This window comes from Apium graveolens, chromosome 3 (genome assembly GCF_009905375.1).
Source record: "Apium graveolens cultivar Ventura chromosome 3, ASM990537v1, whole genome shotgun sequence".
Lineage (NCBI taxonomy): Eukaryota > Viridiplantae > Streptophyta > Magnoliopsida > Apiales > Apiaceae > Apium > Apium graveolens.
In genome coordinates, this window is record NC_133649.1 from 33,376,967 (window position 1) to 33,402,964 (window position 25,998).

A 25,998-nucleotide genomic window follows, 5' to 3' on the forward strand; every position below is an offset into this window, starting at 1 on the left:
ATATAAACCAAGAGAGTAGCAAATAGAAAAATAACTGAGATAGCTAAGAAACAACAACAGAGAAATCTTTGTAAGCACTATCTTTAGCATTTCCTGTGTTCTTAGCAGTTCTATTTTGTAAGCAGCTGTGAGCATTTCTGCACACAGAGTCCTCTCGATATATTAAATATATCTCTGGTGGAATTGTTTAAATCCACCAGAAAGTTTTTAAAGACTCTTGTTTTTAATTACTTATGTTTTGATTCATTCAAGTTTACATTCCGCATTGTGCTAATCAAAACAAATATATCCATAATCGAGTTGAACATTTTTATTTCAAGAAAAAGGTTCAAGAATTCCATTCAACCCCCCTTCTGTAATTCTTGCTATATTGTTAAGGGACTAACAATTGGTATCAGAGCAAGCTCTTAATCTATAAAGAGTTTAAAGATCAAAACAATTCAGCAAGATGAACAAGAAAGATGTTGGAGTCAAGATTCCTTTTCTTGATAAAGATAATTACCATCATTGGAAGGTAAAGATGCATCTTCATATGCTTTCTCAAGATGAGGCCTATGTGGACTGCATAGAAAGAGGCCCTCATGTTCCAATGAGAGCTGCAACAGGAAATGAACCATCTGTTCCAAAGCCAAGGCATGAATGGTCTGATCCTGATATTGAACAAGTCAGGAAAGATAAAAAGGCCATGAACATTCTGTTCAATGGTGTTGATGCAGACATGTTTGATAACATCATCAACTGCAAGACTGCCAAGGAAGTTTGGGACACAATACAGATAATCGGTGATGGTACTGAGCAAGTAAGAGAAAATAAAATGTAGCTCCTGATTCAGCAATATGAGCATTTTCACAATGAAGAAAGTGAGTCACTCACTGACATTTTTAGTAGATTCCAAAAGCTACTAAATGCTCTTAAATTGCATGGAAGAGTCTATCAGACTAAAGACTCCAATCTGAAATTTCTCAGATCTCTTCCAAAGGAATGGAAACCAATGACAGTCTCATTGAGAAACTCATAAGATTATAAGGAGTTTACTTTGGAGAGACTGTATGGCATTCTGAAGACCTATGAGCTTGAGATAGAGCAGGATGAAAGAATGGAGAGAGGAAAGAAGAAAGGAGGATCCATTGCACTTGTGGCTGAACTGGAAAAGGAGAAGGAAGTGAAGATGGAAGTTATGGAATCAACTTCAAAGGCCTGTGAAAGCAAGGGTAAAGGGCTAGCTGCAGAAAGTGAAGATTCATTGAGCCAAGATGACATGGAGGACATTGATGAGCACCTAGCATTCCTTTCAAGAAGATTTGCCAAGCTCAAGTTCAAGAAGAACTTTGGAGCTGCCAAGCCAAATAGAAACATGGTGGATAAATCAAAATTCAAGTGTTTCAAATGTGGCTTGGCAGGGCATTTTGCAAATGAGTGTAGAAAGTCAGATTCCAGTAAGAAAAGATTTGAGTCTGTGGATTATAAGCAAAAATACTTTGATCTACTCAAACAGAAGGAAAAGGCTTTTATTACACAAGAGAATGACTGGGCAGCTGATGGTTTGGATGAAGATGAGGATGTCAGCTATGTCAATCTAGCCCTTATGGCCAAGTCTGATGAAACAGAGACAAGTTCCTCAAGCAATCAGGTAATCACTACAAACCTTGCACATTTATCTAAAGTTGAGTGTAATGATGCAATAAATGACGTCTACAGAATTGTATCATTTGCGTGTTACACTTAATTCCCTCACTAAAGAAAATGCTAAAATCAAAGAAAACAACTTGTTTTTGAGTGAGAGGAATAATGTGCTTGAGTCTCAGTTTGTTGAGTTTGAGAAACTAAAAATTGAGTGTAGAATTGCCAAGGAGGAATTAACTGAGTCCTTGAAAAAGGAAGAAGTTTTAAAGAAGCAGCTCGATCGTGAACAGGAGGTGATTAAAGCATGGAAAACATCCAGAGATGTTCATGCTCAAATCACCAAGGTTCAAGGAATTGAGTCTTTTTATGATGAAGCCTGGAAAAAGAATAAGGAGAAACTAGAACCTATTTTGGTAGATGGATTGCTGACAGATGTAGACTCGACGGATGATGAGGACTATCCGTCGGATAACAAAAAGTGTTATCCGTCGAATGATAAAAATCCTCATCCGTCGGCTGTGAGCAAACCCATTAGCAAAGCCAAATTAACCAAGCTAAATGAAAAGTATGGGTCTGTTTCCAAGAACTTTGTTTCAGGAGAGTCAAATCAAGCCAAGAAAGGGAAGAAGGCTAATGTTGGTCACATGACTGTCAAATAGTTAAGTGACAGACTTGAGAAGATAGAGGTAAAAACAGAGACTAAAAGGAAAAACAATAGGAATGGTAAAGTAGGAATTAACAAACATAATAACTACACACCTGACAAATATGCTCCTAGAAAAATCTGTGTCAAGTGTGGTAGTGTAAATCATTTGTCTGTTAATTGCAAATCTGCCATGCCTACTCCCATGTCTGTTCAGCCTCAATTCTCTAACATGAATGCCATGCCTCCCATGCCTGTTAATGCTATGCATACACAGAACATAAATGTACAGTTTGCTAATATGCCATTTGCACCTAATCCATATTATGCTGCATATAATATGCCTCAAATGCCATTTAGCATGCCTTACTGGAATAACATGTTTGCACCAAGCATGCCATTTCCTGTTAGCCATAACATGCATGATAATTCTGTTGCATCTAGTGGTTTCAAAGGCCCAACCCAAATGACTAAGGAAGAATCTGAAATTCCTAAGTCAAATGAGTTAAGACCTAAGAAACAGAAGAAGAAAGCTAACAAGGCAGGATCCAAGGAAACTTGGGTACCAAAATCAACTTGATTTGATTTTCATGTGTGCAGGGAAACAGAAGGAATCTTTGGTACTTGGATAGTGGTTGTTCAAGACACATGACTGGTGATTCTACCCTGCTCACAGAGTTTGAAGAGAGAGCTGGCGCAAGTATCACTTTTGGAGATGACAGCAAAGGTTATACTATGGGATATGGCTTGATTTCAAAGGACAATGTCATCATTGAAGAGGTTGCCTTAGTGGATGGTCTCAAACACAATCTGTTGAGTATCAGCCAGCTTTATGATAAAGGCAACTCAGTAACCTTCAACAAAGAAACCTGTGTTGTGATTAATAATCAAAACAACAAAGTGGTTCTCACTGGTGTGAGAAGAGAAAATGTGTATCTAGCTGACTTCAATTCAACTAAAGCAGAATCTGTAACTTGTCTTCTTAGTAAAGCAAGTCAAGATGAAAGTTGGCTATGGCACAAGAAGCTATCCCATTTGAACTTCAAGACCATGAATGAGCTGGTAAAGAAAGAGCTAGTTAGAGGCATTCCTATGGTGGAGTTTACAAAGGATGGACTGTATGATGCCTGCCAAAAAGGGAAGCAGATTAAAGCATCATTCAGGAAGAAACTTGATTCAGCAATTGAAGAGCCTCTGCAACTGCTTCACATGGATTTGTTTGGACCAGTCAATATATTGTCAATCTCAAAGAAAAGATTTTGCCTAGTAATTGTAGATGATTTCTCAAAGTTCTCTTGGACTTATTTCCTAAAGTCCAAGGATGAAGCTAGTGAAATCATCATCAATCACATAAGGCAAGTTAACAATCATCCTGATTTCAAAGTTAGAAGAATCAGGAGTGATAATGGAACTGAGTTCAAGAACTATGTCATGAGAGCATTTTGTGAGGAAAATGGAATCTTGCATGAGTTTTCAGCAGCAAGGACTCCACAACGGAATGGAGTAGTGGAAAGAAAGAATAGATCTCTTATTGAAGCTGCAAGGACAATGCTTGAATAATCAAAACTACCAACATACTTATGGGCTGAAGCTGTAAACACTGCATGCTACACTCAAAACATCTCTCTGATTAATCAAGCAAGATGCATGACACCTTATCAATTGTTCAAGAACAAGAAGCCAACTCTGAACTTTCCTCATGATTTTGGCTGTAAATGCTATATTCTGAGAAATCAAACTGATCAAAATGGGAAGTTTGATGCTAAAGCAGATGAAGGAATTTTTGTTGGATATGCTGTTGGTAAAGCATATAGAGTCTACAATCTAAGAACCAACATTGTTGTTGAATCTATACATGTTATGTTTGATGATAAAAAGATTGAAGGACTAAAAGATGGAGATTACCATGAGAGCCTCAAATTCGACAATGTTGAGATGGTCAGTGATGAAAGTGATGATGAGAGTGATCAAGAAACAGTGTCTAAGGATAATGCAGACAAATCTACTACAAATGAAGCACAAAACTCAACATCCGTCGAGTTACATAACGCTTCATCCGTCGGAAGGCAATCTGTATTATCCGTCGGAAGACAACCTGCCTCATCCGTCAGTACTCAAAATTCACCATCCGTCGGGTTATCAAAAGGAGCAGGAAGTCAAGGCAGATCACCCATAGAAAGCACCCCAATCTCAAATCAAAGATCCACAAACTCAGGGGGAGTTTCTAGCAATCAAAACTCAATCACACATCAAGACAACATTGAGGTCTCTTCATCTAGGGCTAATCTACCTCAACCAAGAAAATGGACAAAAGATCACCCCTTTGAACTGATTATTGGTGATGTGTCTTCCAGAGTTCAAACCAGGAGAGCAACTCAAGAAGAATGTCTATACAGTAGCTTCCTGTCTAAGGAAGAACCAAAGAAGGTAAAAGAAGCCTTGTTAGATCCTGATTGGATTGTAGCTATGCAGGAGGAGCTAAACCAATTTGAAAGAAATAAAGTATGGAAGCTGGTACCCAAGCCTACAGGAAAGAATCCAATAGACACCAAATGGGTATTCAGAAACAAGATGGATGAAAATGGCATAGTAGTAAGGAACAAAGCAAGATTGGTTGCTAAAGGCTATTGTCAGCAAGAAGGAATAGATTTTGATGAAACATTTGCTCCTGTTGCAAGACTTGAAGCCATCAGAATCTTCTTAGCCTATGCAGCCCATGCCAATTTCAAGGTCTATCAAATGGATGTCAAAAGTGCCTTTCTGAATGGAGATTTGGAGGAAGAAGTGTATGTAAGTCAACCTCCTGGCTTTGAAGATCCAAATTTCTCAGAGTATGTCTATTATCTACTGAAAGCACTTTATGGACTGAAGCAAGCACCTAGAGCCTGATATGACACTTTATCAAAGTTCCTTTTGGAAAATCACTTCACAAGAGGTACTGTAGATAAAACTTTATTTTTCAGAAATGTGAATGGCTCTAGCATACTTGTTCAAATTTATGTAGATGATATTATTTTTGGCTCTACAGATGAGAAACTTTGTAAAAAGTTTGCCAAACTGATGCAAAGCAAGTATGAAATGAGTATGATGGGAGAACTAACTTACTTTCTTGGTTTACAAGTTAAGCAAGTTAGTGATGGAATATTCATTAGTCAAACTAAATATATTTTTGATCTTTTAAAGAAGTTTGATCTAATGGATTGCACATCTGCAAAAACTCCCATGGCCACTGCAACTAAGCTTGAACTAAACACTACTGAAAAGTCTGTGGATATTTCAAGTTATAGAGGCATGGTTGGATCACTTCTGTACTTAACAGCTAGTAGGCCAGATATAATGTTTGCTATATGTTTGTGTGCTAAATTTCAGGCTGATCCTAGAGAGTCTCATTTGATAGCAATTAAGAGAATCTTCAGATTTCTCAAAGGAACACCAAACTTTGGCATTTGGTATCCTAGAGATTCTGGCTTTGATCTAACTGGTTATTCAGATGCAGATTATGCAGGTTGCAGAATTGATAGAAAAAGCACAACAGGAACCTGTCAATTTTTAGGAGACAAGCTTGTGTCCTGGTTCAGTAAAAAGCAAAATTCAGTTTCTACTTCTACAGCTGAAGCTGAATATATTGCTGCTGGCAGTTGCTGTGCACATATTTTATGGATGAAAAATCAATTGCTAGACTATGGTTTGCAAGTTGAAAGGATTCCTATTTTCTGTGACAACACAAGTGCAATTGCCATCACTAAAAATCCAGTGCAACATTCAAGGACAAAGCATATAGACATCAAGTACCATTTCATAAGGGAACATGTAATGAATGGTACTGTAGAGTTACATTTTGTTCCAAGTGAGAAGCAACTTGCAGATATTTTTACCAAGCCACTGGATGAATCCACCTTTTCTAGGTTGGTAAGTGAGTTAGGTATGCTTAATTACTCTTGAATTTATCTGAATTATTTTGCAAGTTGAAAAGTAGCCAGAAATTTAACTGATTTTTAGTCTTGGATGAAAATTTTGGCTAAGTCAAAATTTGCATCTCGACTGATGACCATTATCCATCGAGTTGAGTCATCCGTCGATATACAAATTGTAAATAAAAATCAATTACTTTTCTAGAGCATTTTAAAGCTCGACGGATAACAACTTATCCTCATCCGTCGAAGTGTCTAAATCTTAACCGGTAATTCCCTGAACATTATCCATCGAGTATACTTACAGTTTGTAAGCATTACACGACGGATAATGGGTGGAATTTTTACAGTTTATTTTAAAACGGCTATTTTAAACAATTTCTATTGGGTAATTTACTTCTCTTTATTATTTTTATCAGTTGATTTTGAGTAAAGTATAAAAGCTTATTTCATTCTAATCATTTTCTTTTATCATTCTCAAATTCAACTGTGTTACTTCATTCTCTCTCAAGCAAAAATCCCCTTTCTCTTCAAGCTTTTCTTCTCTAACAATGGCACCCGTAGTTAAGATCATGTCACAGACTGGGTTCATCTATGAGAAGAACAACTTCACTGCCTTGGTCAATAAGGGGATTCAGCAATCTGAAGACTATCATAAGATGATGGACTTCGTGAACAACTGCAAGTTAAGTTTTGCCATGCTGGAATCACCCACAATTTATTGTGAAGTTGTTGAGGAGATGTGGACAACAGCAATCTATAACTCTACTGACAAAACCATCACTCTAACCATCAAAGGTAATGATTTCTGTATCAATAGTGATGTCATAAAAGCATGTTTCAAGATTCCTGATGATAATGTAACTGCACCACACACTGACACTGATATTGTCAATATGCTCAATTTCATTCATTATGCACTTCCTACTGCAAAACTAAGTGAAATTAGAAGACTAGGTCTTAGGAAGGAATGGAGTTACTTGTGTGATGTAGTAACTAAAGTATTTTCTGGAAAAATCAGTAATTTTGATTCTGTGAACATTTCCATGCTTAACATGCTATACATGCTAGTTACAGACAAATATTAAAATTTCAGTGACCTTGTTGTGTATGAGTTAGGTTTTAAACTAGGTGACTTAGCCAAAAGAGGAAATAATATTTACTATGCTAGATTTTTTATGCTTTTGGCTAACCATCTTTGTCAAGAGATTGAACTTGAGAACCCAAACAACAAATTAGCTTGTTGGGTTCAAGAGAGAAGAATCATTGCAGACTTGAACAGAGCCAACCATCATAAGAATGTGCCAATGTTCTATTTTCCTGTAATGCTGACACCTCAAGTAAGTGAGGTAAGTTCATCCAGACCCTCAATTACTCCAATCTCTTCTATTTCTTTGACTTCAGGCATAGCTATGACAACTGTGACAATGACCAAACAGTTGCCTACCAAAGCTGCCAAAACAACTGCAATTTATAAATCCAAATCAAAGAAAACTCCCTCTGGTATCTCTCAAAAGGTACCAGTTGAAAAATCTACCAAAGCCAAAGAGGGGAGTGTGAAGGAGGGTAAGATAGGTGAGGGAAGGGGTGAACATCAAAGAAACCCCAAGGATAAGGTTGGAGAGTTGAGTGAATCCCAGCCTAGCCACACTACAGTTTCCCAACAAACTGTAGTGCTTAAAAAGGACAAAAGCTCACTTCTAGCTGCATCCTCCCAAAAGGATGTGGCTATTGAACAAAGCTCTCATCCAAGAGCACAGGCCAAGAGGGTTAGGGACACAAGCTCACACCAAACTTACACTAGAAAGAAGAAATCCAAAACAACTAGGGATGCACAGGGCACACACTTAGTGCAAACTGGTGCTAAAGACACAGTCCCTGCACCTTCTTAAATTCAGATTGATGTGGCTCCAATAAATGTGGAGTCACAGCCAAAATCTCTCATAACAGAAGCCACAGAAATACAATACTCGCCAACTAACTCACTGGAAGTGGACATGATAAACACTTCAATTCCTGATTCCCCTTCTTTAACTCTGTTGGGGAAGCCAAAATCTAGTGCAAGTGAGCATCATCTTTTAGATGATTTATTGGCTCACTTGCCAATTCTTTCTGATTCTATTGTGACATATGTGCCTCAAATAACTTCAATCAACACAGAGTCAACAATAGTTTCTCTTCCCACCTCATTCATTTCTACTTTCTCGATGGATATTGCTCATCCGTCGAGTAGTGATTGTGTCCCGACGGATAAGCTTAACAATAGTTATCCGTCGGATAGCTTTACCACTCACCCGACAGATATCACTTATCCGTCGAGTGTCTCTGCACAACTTCAAACTTCAATAATTTCAAGTGCAGAAGATTTGGTGGTAATATAATCACTCTTAGGACTGAGAGAGGAGAGTGCATTGAGTGAGAGGCTGGGTTGCTCCCAGGCAAAAGGAGAGGAAAAGAGTGAATCTCAGCAATCCATTCATTCAGGATTGGAAAAAGTGAGTGAGAGGAGTCCCACCTTAGTAGGTGAAGATGAGGGTGTGAGGGTGGGGAGCCAGGGTGAGACCCTGATGTAACAAAAGAGAGAATATGAGAGAAAGGCAGGTACTGGAGAAATAAGGATGGAACTGGTCATTGCTAGTGAGTCAATGATTGTGGATGATGCTGAAAAGGAAAGACAATTTCAGCAACATTATAAAGCTGTAATTGATAACATTTCCTTGGATGCTGACACTTTTACTCACCCTGTTTCAGCCTATCAACTGTTGGCTGCTCAGGGCAATGTGGAGGCAGAGCAGACTTTGAATTTAGTGCAAACCACAGAATCTCTTCAAAGAGATAAAGCTGCTGTGAACAGAATGCCTTCTCAAGCTGGAGAGCCATCTGAAGAATTTGGAGTAAATTCTGATACTCTGGTTCTTTGGATGGAAGCATGAACTTAGGGGGAGCTGAAGGCCCAAGTTCTGCTTTAAGTTTACCTGAATGGGCATGGGAAAAGGAATTTACACCAGGGCAATTTGAGGTGTCTTTGGTAAAACAAGTGATAGCTATTCAGCAGGCCCTTCAGGAAGCTTCAGATGCTAGTACCAAGCCTGTTCTTCAAGCTCACCTAGACTCTTTACATTTAATGAAGATCTAACACTCAAGACAGAATCTCAGTGTGGATGAATTGAAAAAGGATATAGCTGACTTAAAGACATATAACTCTGAGAAGCTGGATTCAATAATGCCATATGGTACCATGTATGATCTATTACTAAGATTAAGGAGAGAATCAGATTCTGACAAGAAGATAGCCAAGCTGGAGAACAGAGTTCAGGTTATTGAGAATTCAGTGGCTCTACTTCTTCAAAATCAACAGACTCAGACAAATCTTCTTATGCAACTGGCTAAAGCACAAGGCCTAACTCCTCCACTTGATGATAACAAAAAGGGGGAGAGAGAATCAAGTAAGGGGGAGAAAGGACCAACTGAGGGGGAGAAACTTCTAGTTCAAATCAGCAAAGTAATTGTACCTTCAATTACTATCTCCAAGCCACCAGTTGCAGATGGTATCGATCTTATAAATGCAGCAGGATCAAATTTGAAAGATGCTGATAAAGGAGAGTTGACTCTGATCAACTGGAAAAAGATTGATGAGGAAATACAGAAAAAGTTTCAATTAGTCAAGGAACCAGATCAGTCAGCCATCCATCACTCTCGTGTCAAGCCAATCAATGTGAATGAGATGAGCATGAACTATCTGGAGAAAGGACAATCTTCCTGCATCAAGACTATAAAGGCTGTGATAATTCTTAAACCAAGGGCAAACTATCCAAAGTCATCTTTGAAGAACCCTATGGATTCTGTGTATGAGACACCCAAGCCTGATAAAAAGAAGCTTCTGTCAAGATCTATACTCCTCAGATCTAAACCTTTATCTGGAGGAGCTGGATGAGGTAAGGGCAATTGATGCATACAGAAACCTACCTGAAAGGTTGGTGTTCAAGTACAAAGGGGGAAGGGAGATTCAGTGGCCTCTTCACAGGATACTTCAAGAAAGCCAAGCTGTGTTGATCAAAGTCTATTCATCCTTCAAGAAAAACTTTGGGTTCAATGTAACTGCAAGAAGATTAGTATTGAAGAAGATTGAAGAGCTAAGGAGTGTTAGAGCCAAAGATGCACTACCCAAAACTCTTATCATCCCATACACAGGGAGAAGAGTGCATCTAAGGCCCTACTGGCTGATGGAATTCATGGATGACAAGGGTGTGAGAAGATTCTTCAGATTAGAAGACCAATTGAGTATCTCTAGCAATGAGACTCTCTTAGAAATGCCAGAAATGTTAGATCTCTCAGAATCTGATGAATTAGAATTCCACAGACAGCTCCAGAATCAAATTGAAGAAAACAACAGAAAGCTTGGAAGAAGATCCAGCCCTTCAAGAAACTAGAAAAATCTGCTCAGACTAGAGGAGCATCTTGAACTGACTGTGAGCTAAACCTTGTACATTTTTGTTTAAATTGAAGCACTTTCAGTTTTATCTACTTATCTTTAAAGATATATGTTTAGGATGTTTTGTTATCATCAAGTATCTCTTAATTTATGGCTACAATTCCAGTAGACATAAATTGGGGGAGATTGTTGTGAATATGTTGAGTACTTGATGATTACCTAAACAAAACATCTAAGTAGATTTTACTTAGTGAAATAATGTAGCACTCGACGGATAAGAATTATAGTCCCGACGGATAACTCATTATAGTCCCGACGGATGATTAACTTATTATCCATCGAGTGAGTAGCTTATGTAATAATAAGTTTGTAGCACAGTGTTGTATGCACCTTTGTATAGAATCTGTAGTAGCATATAAGTCATGTTGACTTTAACTAGATATGCAGAATAGGCTGATTAACTGTACATAAGCAATGTCTTGTAATTCTGTATAAGTGAAATGAAGTCAAGTGCCAAAATAGCTACCAACGGATGATTAACAAAGCTTCGACGGATGACCAAAATAGCTACCAACGGATGCTTAACAAAGCTTCGACGGATGATCAATTAAGTCATCGACGGATGATCTGAAAGTCGACAGATGATCATATCAAGATTCAAACATCAGTTGAACAGTGAAAGCTGACACACAGCCGTTGAGTTGGATACAAATACACTGTGGAAGCCCATTAACTGGGTAATAGAGGACGAAAAGCAGCAAAGATCAAGACTGTTAGATTTTATATTTGTTCAGTTCTTTTGACTTTGTAATCTTGGTAATATATTAACCAAGAGAGTAGCAAATAGAAAAATAACTGAGATAGCTAAGAAACAACAACAGAGAAATCTTTGTAAGCACTATCTTTAGCATTTCCTGTGTTCTTAGCAGTTCTATTTTGTAAGCAGCTGTGAGCATTTCTGCACACAGAGTCCTCTCGATATATTAAATATATCTCTAGTGGAATTGTTTAAATCCACCAGATAGTTTTTAAAGACTCTTGTTTTTAATTACTTATATTTTGATTCATTCAAGTTTACATTCCGCATTGTGCTAATCAAAACAAATATATCCATAATCGAGTTGAACATTTTTATTTCAAGAAAAAGGTTCAAGAATTCCATTCAACCCCCCTTCTGTAATTCTTGCTATATTGTTAAGGGACTAAAAATGATGATGAGTAATAGAAAGATGAGCACAAATATTTTAGCACAAATCCAAGTCATTCAAACAAAGGTAGTGTGTGTCATAAGGATGTTAAATCTAGCAAGGATGGTCAGAATAAGGGTAAGGATGGAGGAAAGAAGGGAGATGGAAAGGGAGGAAAAGACTCAAATAAAACACCAGTAACCCAAATATGCAAAAATTTGCCAACCTCAACCCAAACACCTAGCCAAACACATACTCATAACATCCAGACGTCAAAGCCTAAGTACCTGAAAAACCTACTGCTAACTCTCTACTCAAAATTCCTATCACAGCAGAGCAAACTTCCTTAAAGAAACTCTTCAAACCTCCAACTTACACTCATTTAAAGTCTGTTGGGAGAAAACCAAAGAAAATTAAAGTTGAAGTTGGTGCACTTTGGAACTATTTTAATCAGAGTGATTTTCTACCTATCTCAGAAACATAATAGATGATGACTACCACAAACAGCTAGCTGAAGAAATAGTCAGAGTCTGTGTTGAATTTTTGGGAGAAGTGAGAATTTACTTTAAGGATGGTACTTTCAACCCGCTAAACAAAGAATTTATTGGAAACTACTCCGCTATAGATCTTGAAAGGGTAATCAGTTTGATGAGTGCCAAGGATGCTTTTACCATGATGAGAAAGGCTGAGTTAGATGAAAGGTTGAGAGAGAGGAATGAAAGACATGCTAAAAAAAGGCCGAGAGGGAAGCAAATGAGATGAAGTATGCAAAGGAAATTGAGATGGTTGAGCAGAGGTCCGGGTGAGCTAAAGGCTAAGGGGTTGAGCAGAGTTTCTCAAAATTGTGTGTTTCTATATATCAAAACTCATAAATTATCAAGGTACAGAATATATAATCTTGACAGTTACACCCTAAGTGAATGGCTCAAATTGGTAGAAGCCCTAAGAGGAACTAAAATTATTGAAGAACATGACCGTGTCTTGTCAAACTAAAAGATTTGATTAGAGAATAACCATGTTCTGAGAAATTCATATGATAATGTAAACTCAACTTTGTATGTAACTGCAATATTGTATAAAATTTATACTTTGTAAATTTGTTGGTTTTATTTTTAATTTTATCTTGGGATTAGTCTTGTTATCAGGCATGAATTTGTGACAAGTGATATTCTCACAAATTGAGGGAGATTGTTGTGCAAGACATGCATTTACATAATAAGACTAAGTCACCTTGACAACCCTAAGGATAAGTTGTATGATAATCCCATTATATTCTGTAACTGTATTTCTTGAGTCTATAAAAATGCTAAGTAGATTAGACTGGAGGTTTTTTCCTTGAACAACCATCAATCTAAGGAATAAACTTTGGAAGAAGATCAATCTTTATCATGTCTTAGAGAGAAGTGTGGAAGATTGGAGATTAATAATGTTGTTCTAAGAAAAATGTTCTAAGTGAGATATTGACAAGTCACAGATCAAGAAATATAGATAAGTATGTCGAGAAGTCTAAAATGACTTGTAGAGAAGTCCCAAGAGATATCGACAAGTCAATCTGTATGTAGAGAACATGAGATATCGACAAGTTAAAGGTCCATATAGAGAACTGGAGATATCGACAAGTCAAAAGCTTATGTAGAGAACTGGAGATATCGACAAGTCAAAGGTCCATGTAGAGAAATAGAGATATCGACAAGTCAAAACTCCATGTAGAGAATTGGAGATATCGACAAGTCAAAAGCTTGTGTCGAGAACTGGAGATATCGACAATCAAAAGCTCATGTAGAGCACTGGAGATATCGACAAGTCAAAAGCTTATAGAGAATTGGAGACCTCAACAAGTCAAAAACCTATGTATAGAACTAGAGATATCGATAAATCACTTTACTTATTGATATGTAATATCTCTACACATCAAAAGAGATCTCGACAAACAACTTTTGAATTCAGAATACAGACAACTTGAATATCCAAGATTATCAGTCAACAAACAATTCCATCATTAAATTGGAAAGCCTACAAATGCAGCTTGAAGAATACAAGATCAAGGGCCAAGATGAACTAGACAAAGGAGGGTCACATGCCTAGTAGATTCTGCATATATATACTGCACTAGAAATGAAAATAGACAAATGAGCTTTAGAAATTGTGTTTGTCTATTTTAATGTAAGTTCTGTAAACCGTGCATGTTTATCTATAAAACATGTCACGGGTCCTTTGTTTAAAAACAACAAACATATCTAGAAAATTTTGTAATTCTCTCAAGAGAAGCAGCTGAGTTCTTATTTTCAAGAACACAGATTTGTAGAAAGACAAAATTAATTTAATACAAATCAAGTGATTTTTTTGATAAATTCATTGTGTGTTTATATTTAGTATTTTTTCACTACAAATTCTTCTAGTTATTTAGTTCCAAAAACCACAAAACATTCACAGTTAAATCTAGAAAATAAGAAAACACATTCACCACCCCTCTATGTTGCACTTCATACCTAATATTATATTACATACATTTAGGTTATTCCCTAAAAAGTTTATATAATACTCTCTAGGCGGTTATAGATTAGCCTGGAAAAATAAGCCAAAAATAGGTAACCCTAACGTAAAAATTAAGATACCATAAAGGTCAGGGGAATTTCCCCTGAACCCCCATCAGGGCCACGTTGCGTCTCTGGACCCCGACTCGCTGACCGGGCAACGAGACCCCCGAAATTTTAGCATTTGGGGTAATTACTGATTCAATTCAAGGCATATTCTAATAACTTTAAATATAAAAATTAAAATATAAATTTGTGTTTTTTTATAAATTATTTGATTCATTAGGGTTTAACAATTTTTAGTAAAATGTAAATTGAATATTATGGTAGTTGTACGAAATGATGCCATTTAAGATGGCTTTCTGACCGTATGACGGGGGTCATGTATGGTGGCATCTTTTGTGCCTTTTAAAGTAGATTTATATTGTTGAAGGACGGTTTGTGTTATTTTAGATGACTATTATTTTTTAACTTTTAGAGGTCTAAAATATATTTAATTAATTTTAAACTAGAGGCCGGGATTTAAAATATTATTACACATATCTGATGTCCTTATTCATGTGTTAATTAAATTCATATTTAATATCTAACTAAAAGGGTCCTTTTAGTTATTATATATATATATATATATATATCTTACAATATTTTAAATATATTATCTTTAAATTTTCAAATTTTATATTTTTCTTTACTTTTTATTTTATATATAATATTTATCACTTAGTTAAGATTTTATATTTGTAAGATATTCTAATTTAAGTTATTTCGTTAAAACATTTAATTCATTTTGATGTTGTCTTTTTATGATAAGTTGTGAATGGAACTTAATTTAGGATTATTGTTTAATAATAAAGTTCTATTTTCTAAGTTTCCGGAGATCTTTCACATCTTTTGGTTCGATAATAAGTTTCTTATATGAAAGAAATTTCTTGAATGAAGTATATATTTGTACGAATATGTACATTCAGATTAAAAAAACTTTTGACGTGTTGTTTCTAATCAGAATTCACAGTTTTACTCTTGTTTTTCTTTTATAATATATAATAATAAATATGTAAATTAAATTTTATTATTACTCTAGTTATTTGAATATAAAAGAGCATACAATAGACATATAGTTTTACATAATCATTAAATCTTTATGTCTCTTTTAGTTCCGGACCATCAACTCGTTGTGAAGTGATGCAACAATCTCCGGGGTTAATGGTAATTCATAAATGCGATCCAAACCAATCTCACAACAATTGTTATTATCATGTGTTAGGTAACCTTTGACATCAGTTCCAATAATCATGTTATCAACACCAATTGCGCGTATTTCCCTTATTTCCTGAAATGATAAAAGTATCATTAAATCATGAGATTTGTTTACAATTGCGTATATATATAACCAATCCAAAAATAATACTTTATATAAAAAATAAATAATTTTACCTCTTCAAAATTCATAACATTTTAAATGGAAAAGCTGTTATGTATTCATGAGCATACACACAAAAAAATTATCATTATTTTTAAAAGAAAAAATCTTACCTGAACACCTTTTGTTATTGGAAATGTCATGCCCATTATGATTATATCAAATTTTTTACCCAAATTAATTAGATCTATGGCTTCTTCTCCACTAGTCACAACATAGATTTTAAATCCACTTCTTTTGAAAAGTATAGCGTGGAGGATTCGGACAAAAAAATTGCGTTCAACAATAAGCGCAGTCATTAATCGAGCACCAGATAAATAACCGCGACCTTTGAGTGCCATGTATCCCCCTGATCATGTAAACAGAAATTAATTATAATTCTTCTAATAATTTTCAACTTTATAAAATGTAAAATTTAAAGAAAACTTTGCAACAATAATGATAAATTTTATGAAATTAAATAATTTCATCAATATTTAACTCAGTTGTATAACTACAACAATTAAATATAACCATACAAAGAACCTACTTTGAACAATGATTATAAATAGAATGATGAATAAAATTAGGAACATTTTGGGATGAAGAAAAACAGACGTACAATATGATCTTATATAGTAGTCGTGTAGATACGTTTCAAACTTTTTTGATTATGACTTTAATGGGAAATAAATACGATACATTTAGAGATATATTAGGTGCATTTACGTTAGTACTAAAACTATATTTTAGATTTTCTAAGATTTCACCGTTGTCCATAAATTAATTGCAAGATGTATCCATGACTAAAATTGACGACATTATATGGTCAATTGTGAATTATAACCTTTGAGTACAAAACTGAAATTAGCCTTATAAAGTCCTTCAAGTTTTGGGAATCTATTTTGATAACTTAAAATCTTCATATAATTTACCCGGTACTTTGTCAACTTATTAAAAGTTGTTCTTTGTGGAATGGAATCCCACTACTTTGTATAATTATTCAAAGATAAGGTTATAGAATTATATCATAATAACTTTAAAAATAAGTATCGACCCAAAAAGTTAAATGAGAAATAAAACCAAGTTTAATTAAACATTAATAGTATGATTAAAAATATGTAATTTATTTAGAAAAAAAAGATTTTGAGTTGTTGGTGCTGCCTATTTTCATCAGTTATCTTCATCCTTGCATGATCGTGCTCAAAGGGCCCGAAGTTTCAGGTAACATATTTTTTTGTTCCTCCAACAAAACTATAATATCCAAGTCCACAACTGAATGTATATCGGATCCAACAACCCACCACATGTTAGTCCTAAAAATCTAGCGATTTGGTACACATTAGTTGTTGACTTGTATCTATAAAGACCTCAAACACTCTTATTTTTATCGATGTGGGATGTTACAAACACCCCCTTCTACGATCGGCATCCTTGTCGATCTCACAAACACACATACGTAACTCGGGCAGTGTCTCTGCACTTTCGGCCGAACAGAGCTCTGATACCATTTATAACATCCAAGCCCACAACCTAATGTATACCGGAACCAACAACCCACCACACGTCAGTCTTAAAAAGCTAGCGATTTGGTACATATTAGTTGGTAACTTGTATCTATAAATGCCCCATACACACTTATTTTTATCGATGTGGGATGTTACAAAGACTTGTTGAATTTCTTCGTAATTCACCATGTAGCAATATTTTTTATTCTAAAAGTACTAATACTAATACTAATACAAAAAAATTTATATTTTTAGTTAAGTTAGTTAGGACGCACGGACACAAAAAAACAACAGAATGCATGAGAGATACAATCAACAAGATGACTCAGTTGCGTACCTGTCTGACTCGCTATGTGACGTGTCATAATGTTGTCGACTCTTCAACGACACGGGAGCAACATACAAGCGACACGACATCGACTCAGATGATTGACTTGGCCCACCTAAAAGAAGCCCATGACCATCTATTATACCCTAAATATCAATATTAGGTATGAAGTACAACATAGAGGGGGGTGAATGTGTTTTCTTGATTTTCTTGCTTTTTACTATTTTGAAAATCAGATTGTGGTTAGGCAATAGAAATTAAACACCTAGATATGAATTTGCAGTGATAAATAACTTAACGTAAAATACATATGTAATTATCAAAGGTCACTTGATTTATATTAAATCAAATTAGTTGTGCTATAAATTTGTGTTCTTGAAAATTAAGAACTTGGCTACTTCTCTTGAGAGAACACAAGATTTCTAGATTTAGTTTTGTTATCTTGAACTAAGGACCCTTGACATGTTTTTGAGATCAACATGCACAGCTTACAAAGATTACACTAAAATGGACTAACACATCTTCTAAAGTGTATTTATCTATTTTTATTTTAAGTGCATCATCTCTGCATGTTATTTTCCAGGTCTGTGAACCTCTTTTGTCCAGTTCATCTTGGTTTTTAAATTTGCACTCTTCAAGATGTATTTGTAGACTTTTCATTTCAATGATAAAATGGCTTGTTGACTGATAATCTTGAATCTTCAATTGAGTTGCATTTTGTCATTTAAAGCTTGTATCGAGATCTTCAATATTGTATAAAGATGTTCCTATCGAGATATACAAAGGCTAATCGATATATCCACTTCTTTACATATATAAGTGACTTTCGACATTGTAATGCCCCTAAATCTGGGGTCAGGAATCTGGGTCATCACGCAATCCTTAAATCATATGTAACCTGCATTAACTCATTAATCCAATAATTTCATATCACAGACCCCCAATCTCACACACTCACAAGTTATAGTCTTAGAAATGACGTACAAAAAGTATCATCTGTTATTAAAACTCAAATATACTTTACAGGATCTCAAACAATTATTCATAACCTCTACATGAAGTTATAATAATTACGACTGATATCTTATACCTATCTGATACTCTGGCACACCTGAGACAAAGCTGCCAGGGATTCTCCCCATGACTGCAAACGACTAACTCCCACACTGGAATACTGGTTATCTGTTGTGTTGTGTCATTTAAAAGAAAGCAAGAGTGATCTATAATGCCCAGCATAATAATGTATAGTATGAAATGACTGTATGATAAACTCACGTAAAACGTCATATATGATAATTACGTTTTATTCGAAAATAGTTTTCCTTGGTGATACACAGCTTCTTATGAAAATAATCCTTTAGTGGATTTTATTATCCTACGAATACCTTAATAGTAAACCTAGCACCTAGGCTTGGGTTACGGTATTGCATCACAATTCCAATTGGAAGAATAGGACACTCGTTGGAGCCACCGCATATGATGATCAGTCGTAATACGATAATAGTAACCTTTTATACTAGTAGAAGGATGACACCTTCGTATCCCGGTTATCACCCTTACGCATTCGGGCTACGTGTCCCATTTTTGGGTATACACATACTTCACAAGTTCCTGAGTACACAGAGTACCTTCGCCTGCGGTACCTTTGATAGTCCATCTAGCACACATAGTACCAGAGTCTACCCCTCCCTTGTCCTTTAAAAGAATTCTATCATATATCGAGAACTCGAACCACATCGAAGTTCCCCAAACGTTTTGCTTGTTGATGGAAACAGCTTATCTTACTAGGGTATATATATATATATGTGTGTGTGTGAAGGGTTTTTAGCACATAAACGCAGTGAAAACATAAATTTAAATCTTAAAAAAAAAACGAAACCCTTCGCAGGATCCATGCGAAAAATAATATTTAATTCGTAGTTCAGTATGTTTACCTTAAGAAGCTTTACGTTAATGGAAAGATGGAGGTCTTTAATGGAGATCCAAAAATAAAGAACGGAGATCCTTAGTAGCTGTTCCTCAAGTGTGAAGCACTCCCCACCGGTATCCACCAAGAAAACGATGTAATGAAGGAGGAGGAGATGGAGAAAATTAGGGTTTTTGTAAATCTTTTTAGTTGAGGCAAAAATAGGGTCTATAATAGTATATTTATAGGAAAAATTTTCAGCTGAAATTTTTTCATAAAATATTATTATTAACCCTTTATTATTCTCACTAATAATTAAACCACCTTTTAATTATTAATCCTTTTTCTAAACTCTTTAGAAATAATCCTCTCACTTGATTTAATTTCCAAAAATTAAATTCTTAATTAATAATATTAAGAACCTTTTCTTAATTAATTTATAATCAATTAAATCTCATTTAATCAATTATTAAATTTACCAATTAATTATTTATTTCATAAATAAATAATTATCAGCCATTATTAATTAATTCCTCCATCATTAAATCATCCTCTTTTATGGTGTGACCCTGTAGGTTCAATATTAAGCCGGTAGTAGAAATAAATAATAATAAAACTATTTTATCCTTATTTATATAAATTCTCTAATTCATTAAATATGATTAATTAATTAATCATATTTATTCTACATCATGAGGGATACTTCTCAGCATATCACGACTATCCGGATAATACGAATTCACTGCTTAAAATACCAAGAACCTATTCAGTGAGTAGTTACCGTACAATCAATTCCTTCTACCCTGCAATGTCACGATTAAATACAAGGCATGAAACTTATGTCAAGCCTATCTTATTTAATCACTTGCTTTCCCATTCACTATGCTTAGTTCTATTTAATGTAAATTAGAAACTCCTTTCTAATTTCATTCACTCTGGCCAGAGATTCCTGAACTAGCATAAGTGGATCAGCATTGAACATTCTCTTCCTTCACTGGAAGGGGTAGATCCTTTATTGATCATACACTATCTTCGTGTACAAATTCTTATACCCAGTAGAGCCCTTATAATTGTCCCTTGAGACTAAGAACTAAACCAAAACATAGTTTAGTGTACACAAGATGACTATGATGACCTCAAGTCTAAGGATACTTGTACAACTATCATTATGTGAACAACTGCTAACACGTGAGTGAACTCCATCAGTTGTTCAGCTGTGTGAGTCATGTTCAGTGAACTTATTCTATAATAAGCACCTACATACTAGCTATAGTGTCATCACACAAATATCTATGAGAAAAGACATCCTTCATAATGAAGCAAGCATAGTATGTACCGATCTTTGAGGATTATTAATTACCAGTTAGTAATCCTACGACCATGAACTATTTAAGTTTAGAGTTATCAGCTTTTAGGTCTCATTATTATGATCTCATCATAATCCATAAAAAGCTTTACTCTAAATTGTGGTATATCTTATTTAAACATTTAAATAGATAGAGCCCACAATAAAAACAAAATAAGTCTTTTATTAATATCAATGAAATCAAAATAGATTACATAAAAGTTATTCCTAAATCCTCATACATGATTGGACTTAGGACATATCTCTTTCAATCTCCCACTTGTACTAAAACCAATCACTCTGGTATCTAATACCCATCTTGTCTTTATGACGATCAAAGTGACTCTGAGAAAGTGGCTTTGTGAGTGGGTCTGCTACGTTGTTATGTGTGTCAACTCTCTTGACGTTGACATCTCCTCTTTCAACAATCTCCCTAATCAGATGAAAACTCCGCAGGACATGTTTGGAATTTCTATGAGACCTAGGTTCCTTGGCTTGTGCTATTGCTGCGTTGTTATCACAATACAACACAATAGGCTCTTCAACGCTAGAAACAACTCCCAACTCAGAAACAAATTTCCTCATCCAAACGACTTCTTTTGCAGCCTCACTTGTAGCTATATATTCTGCTTCCGCTGTGGAGTCAGCCGTTATAGACTGTTTGGAACTCTTCCAACTAATCGCACCACCATTCAGAGTAAGCACGTACCCTGATATGGATTTGCTATCACTTTCTGATTGAAAATTAGAGTCAGTATAACCCTCTATTTTCAACTCAGATTCACCACCAAAAACAAGAAAAATGTCATGAGTCCTTCGCAAGTACTTAAGGATGTTTTTCACTGCTTTCCAGTGGTCTTCACCTGGATTGGACTGATATATGCTCGTCACACTAATTGAATAAGCAACATCAGGCCTTGTACACAACATCGCGTACATGATAGATCCTATTGCTGAAGCATAAGGAATCTTACTCATACGCTCTCTTTCCTCAGGTATCTTAGGAGACATTTTTTCGGAAAGGGACACTCCATGGCTCATCGGTATGAGACCTCTTTTGGAGTTTTACATGCTAAACCTTTTAAGCACTTTCTGGTATGTACCCTGGGTAAGACCTATCATTCTTCTAGATCTATCTCTATTGATATTCATACCGAGAATATAGGATGCTTCTCCCAAGTCCTCCATGGTGAAGTTCTTTGATAGCCATACTTTGACTGATTGTAGCATCGGTATACCATTTCCTAGAAGAAGTATGTCATCCACATATAATATAAGAAATGTTACCGCGCTCCCACTAACCTTCTTGTAGACACATGGTTTATCTATGTTTTTGATAAAACCAAACTCTTTGATTGTCTCATCAAAACGGATGTTCCATCTACGAGAAGCATGCCTTAAACCATATATGGTTCGCAGCAGCTTACACACTAGGTGTTCATTTCCCTTGGAAAGAAAACCCTCTGGTTGTATCATATACACTTCCTCCTCAAGTTCCCCATTGATGAAGGCCGTTTTCACGTCCATTTGCCAGATCTCATAGTCGTAGTAGGCAGCAATCGCAAGCAAAATCCGAATTGATTTTAACAGGGCTACAGGCGAAAAAGTTTCATCAAAGTCAATCCCTTTCCTTTGTTTGAATCCTTTTGCCACGAGCTTGACCTTATAGGTCTCCACCTGGCCATCTGCTCCAATCTTTCTTTTGTATACCCACTTGCACCCAATAGGCTTAACACCTTCAGGTGCCTCAACCAGAGTTCATACTTGGTTGGTATACATAGATTCCATTTCGGATTTCATGGCACTATGCCATTTCTCTGAGTCAACACTACTCATAGCCTCATTATAGGTCACAGGGTCGTCATCATCAATGATTGACAACTCATTGTCATTCTCAATGACAAGGCCATAATACCTCTCAGGTTGGCGAGACACTCTCCCTGTCCTTCGAATGGGCTGTTCCACAGAAGGTTGTTCAGTCTGAACAGGTGTTTCCACTTGATCCGTAGTAGTTTGTGCTTCTTGAACTTCATCAAGTTCAATTTTGCTCCCACTGTTTCCTTCAAGGATAAACTCCTTTTCCAAAAAGGTAGCATGTCTGGAGACAAACACCCGATGATCGGTGTAAAAGTAATACGTCAAAGTCTCTTTAGGATATCCCACAAAATTACATTTTACAGATCGAGATTCCAGCTTATCTGGGTCAACTTTCTTGACATAAGCTGGACATCCCCAAATCTTAACGTGTTTAAGACTCGGTTTCCTTTCTTTCCATATCTCATATGGTGTTTGAGGAACAGATTTGGAAGGCACCTTATTCAGTAAATATGCTGAGGTTTCCAATGCATAACCCCATAGGAATACTGGAAGATTCGCATAGTTCATCATGGACCGAACCATGTCTAACAAAGTTCGATTTCTCCTTTCAGATACCCCATTTAACTGTGGAGTATATAGAGGAGTCCACTGGGAGACTATACCATTTTCTTTGAGATAATCTAGAAACTCTCCATTCAAGTATTCACCACCTCGATCTGATCGAAGAGTTATAATACTGTGTTTGGTTTGTTTCTCCACTTCATGTTTATATTCTTTGAACTTTTCAAAGGCTTCAGACTTGTGTTTCATCAAATACACATATCCGAATCTAGATCTATCATCTATGAAAGTAATGAAGTACAAAAATCCACCCATGGCTTGCGTAGACATTGGTCCACATACATCTGTGTGTACCAATCATAGCAAATCTGCACCCCTCTCTCCATGTCCACTAAATGGAGATTTGGTCATTTTACCCAATAGACAAGACTCGCATGTAGGATATGATTCAAAATTAAAGGGGTCAAGTAACCCTTCCTTATGCAATGTCCGCAGTCTATTTTCACTAATATGACCTAGCCTACAGTGTCATAAATAGGTCAGATTTTCATCATCTCGTTTTCTTTTATTAGTTTGTTCAATCTGAAGTAAATCATGCTCTACGTCACATACATACAGACCATTATTTAAAATGCCACATCCAAAAAGAATATTATCTCTAAGGATAGAACATTCATTATTCTTAATAATAAATGAAAAACCATCCACATCCAACATAGGAATAGAAACAATATTCGTCACAATAGAGGGAAGGTACTAACAATTATTCAAAATAATAGTCTTGCCCGTAGGCATATGTAAATTAAATGATCCTACAGATATGGCCGCAACCCTTGCTCCATTGCCCATACGTAGAATCACCTCATCTTTTTCAAGAGTCCTACTTCCCTTTAGTCCTTGCAACGAATTACAAATATGAGAACCACAGGCGGTATCTAATACCCAAGTAGAAATTTGACCTAGTGACATATTAACTTCGATCATGAACATGCCTGAATCAGAAGCGGTAGTCTCACTACCCTTCTTCTTTAATTCTGCAAGGTAAACCTTGCAGTTCCTCTTCCAGTGCCCCAAATTGTTACAGTGAAAACAAACAGCTAAATTAGGACCGGTCAACTTATGAGCATCTAGTATGCTCCGAAGTGATAGTGCAGAAGACATGACGAATATAGTAAATCTGTAAATGATAAACACATAACAACACTTAGCAAATGTTCAATTTTATTTCAAAATACTATATGAATCGGGTCTTTATTCATAAGTATCTCCCACTAGTTTATCTAATTTTTTCAACCCCCCAAGTGAAAATTAAGCATTCATATTGCTAGTGGAAATAGGGATCCTACATTCCATCATACAACCTCGACTGTGGCATGAAACGTCATGTGATGTTCAATAGGCAGACAACTCTTGTCAATTACATCTTATGTTATTCCCTAATATAAGTTTAGCCTCTTGAATAATTAAGTCACGACTGTGGCACGACAAACTCAATATTCTAAGTCAAGTCTAACCCAACATTTTGTACAATTGAATCAGTCTCCAGCGGCCCACGGCTGTAGCACGTACCGACCTTTATATTCTAATTCAATGTACACATCTATATGTAATAGACAAGTATTTTTTATTTCGAAATCAAAGCCCTCGGCTGTAGCACGAAATGACAATGATTTAAAAATAAGAACCACTTTCTACCATGTTGGAAGGCTATGACCGACACAAGCCCGTTGTGTCATTGGCCAATTACTACTTGATATTATTTAATTTTAGAGGGATTATATTACGTTACAATCATAATCATATTATAAAGAGATTCTTCCTTTTAAATTAAATATTTCAAATCAATAATCGATAATCAGATGATTCCCAGATCGGGTGGAGCATTGTCAAGAGGCGTCACTTAATAACCCTTTTTTACAGATAGAAATTTGTTGTTGACAGAATCATCCTTTCTCTCAATATTGAAAATTCATATTCAATTACGTATTTCATAAACACAAGAATCTCATGATCGTATTCATAATATTTATTGTTAAGGTAAGAAACGATTCCTATTCTAGATTTTCTGGAGCACGCCTTATATTGATTTAAGTTCACCTAAATCTATCATCGCATGGTAAACATAGGCATATATCTCATATATAAAATTAAATAAACAAGTAAATGTAAAGTGAAATAAAGTAAATGTGTTTGGTTATGGCCCCATCCTATGTGATATTTATCAAGCTCATGATAAAGATCAAGATCAATCTAATATGGTGATGGAAATAAATACAACTACTTATTACATAAGTCTTCTTCTTTGTTTAGACTTCTTGTATGCCTCGTCTTCTTCTTTGTATCACCTCCATTGGATAGCCTTCTTGAGTCTTCAATTACATTACATGATTGAAAGTAAAACTAATCTAATGAACTTACAAGAATAACTCGAGTTACATTCAAGATTTATGATTACAAAGATTGACGACATGCAAGTCGTATTTAAAACCAAAACCAAAACCATTACACTAAGGTCGAAAGGCCATAACCATCCACCATTCTCATACAACATATAAAAGCATGTTAAAACACATAATCTGATCTTAACAAATCATATTATCCATGATCTAATCATAAAAAGAAAATATGACAAAAATCAGAAAAATCAGAATCAAATCAGAAAAACAAGAATAACTATTTACGGGCAGTAAACGATGTCAAACGCCTTACAGACGAGTCATTGATAGCTTTAGCTATCAATTTTGTTCAGACGCTCGTTTACCTATGGAATAGGGTATTCGTTTGCGTAAATCGGACACCAGAC

At 35.6% G+C, this 25,998-nt stretch overlaps 1 protein-coding gene across 1 annotated transcript; it reads right to left on the reverse strand.

The window, feature by feature from the left end:
* Positions 1-15,480: 15,480 nt before the first annotated feature.
* On the reverse strand, positions 15,481-17,240 carry LOC141714086 (two-component response regulator 24-like). Its single transcript, XM_074517627.1, has 3 exons — positions 17,141-17,240; positions 15,864-16,099; positions 15,481-15,660 (listed from the first exon to the last, which is right to left on the reverse strand). Exons 1-3 carry the CDS (start codon positions 17,238-17,240, stop codon positions 15,481-15,483), a joined length of 516 nt encoding a protein of 171 aa, XP_074373728.1.
* Between the last annotated feature and the right edge of the window lie 8,758 nt (positions 17,241-25,998).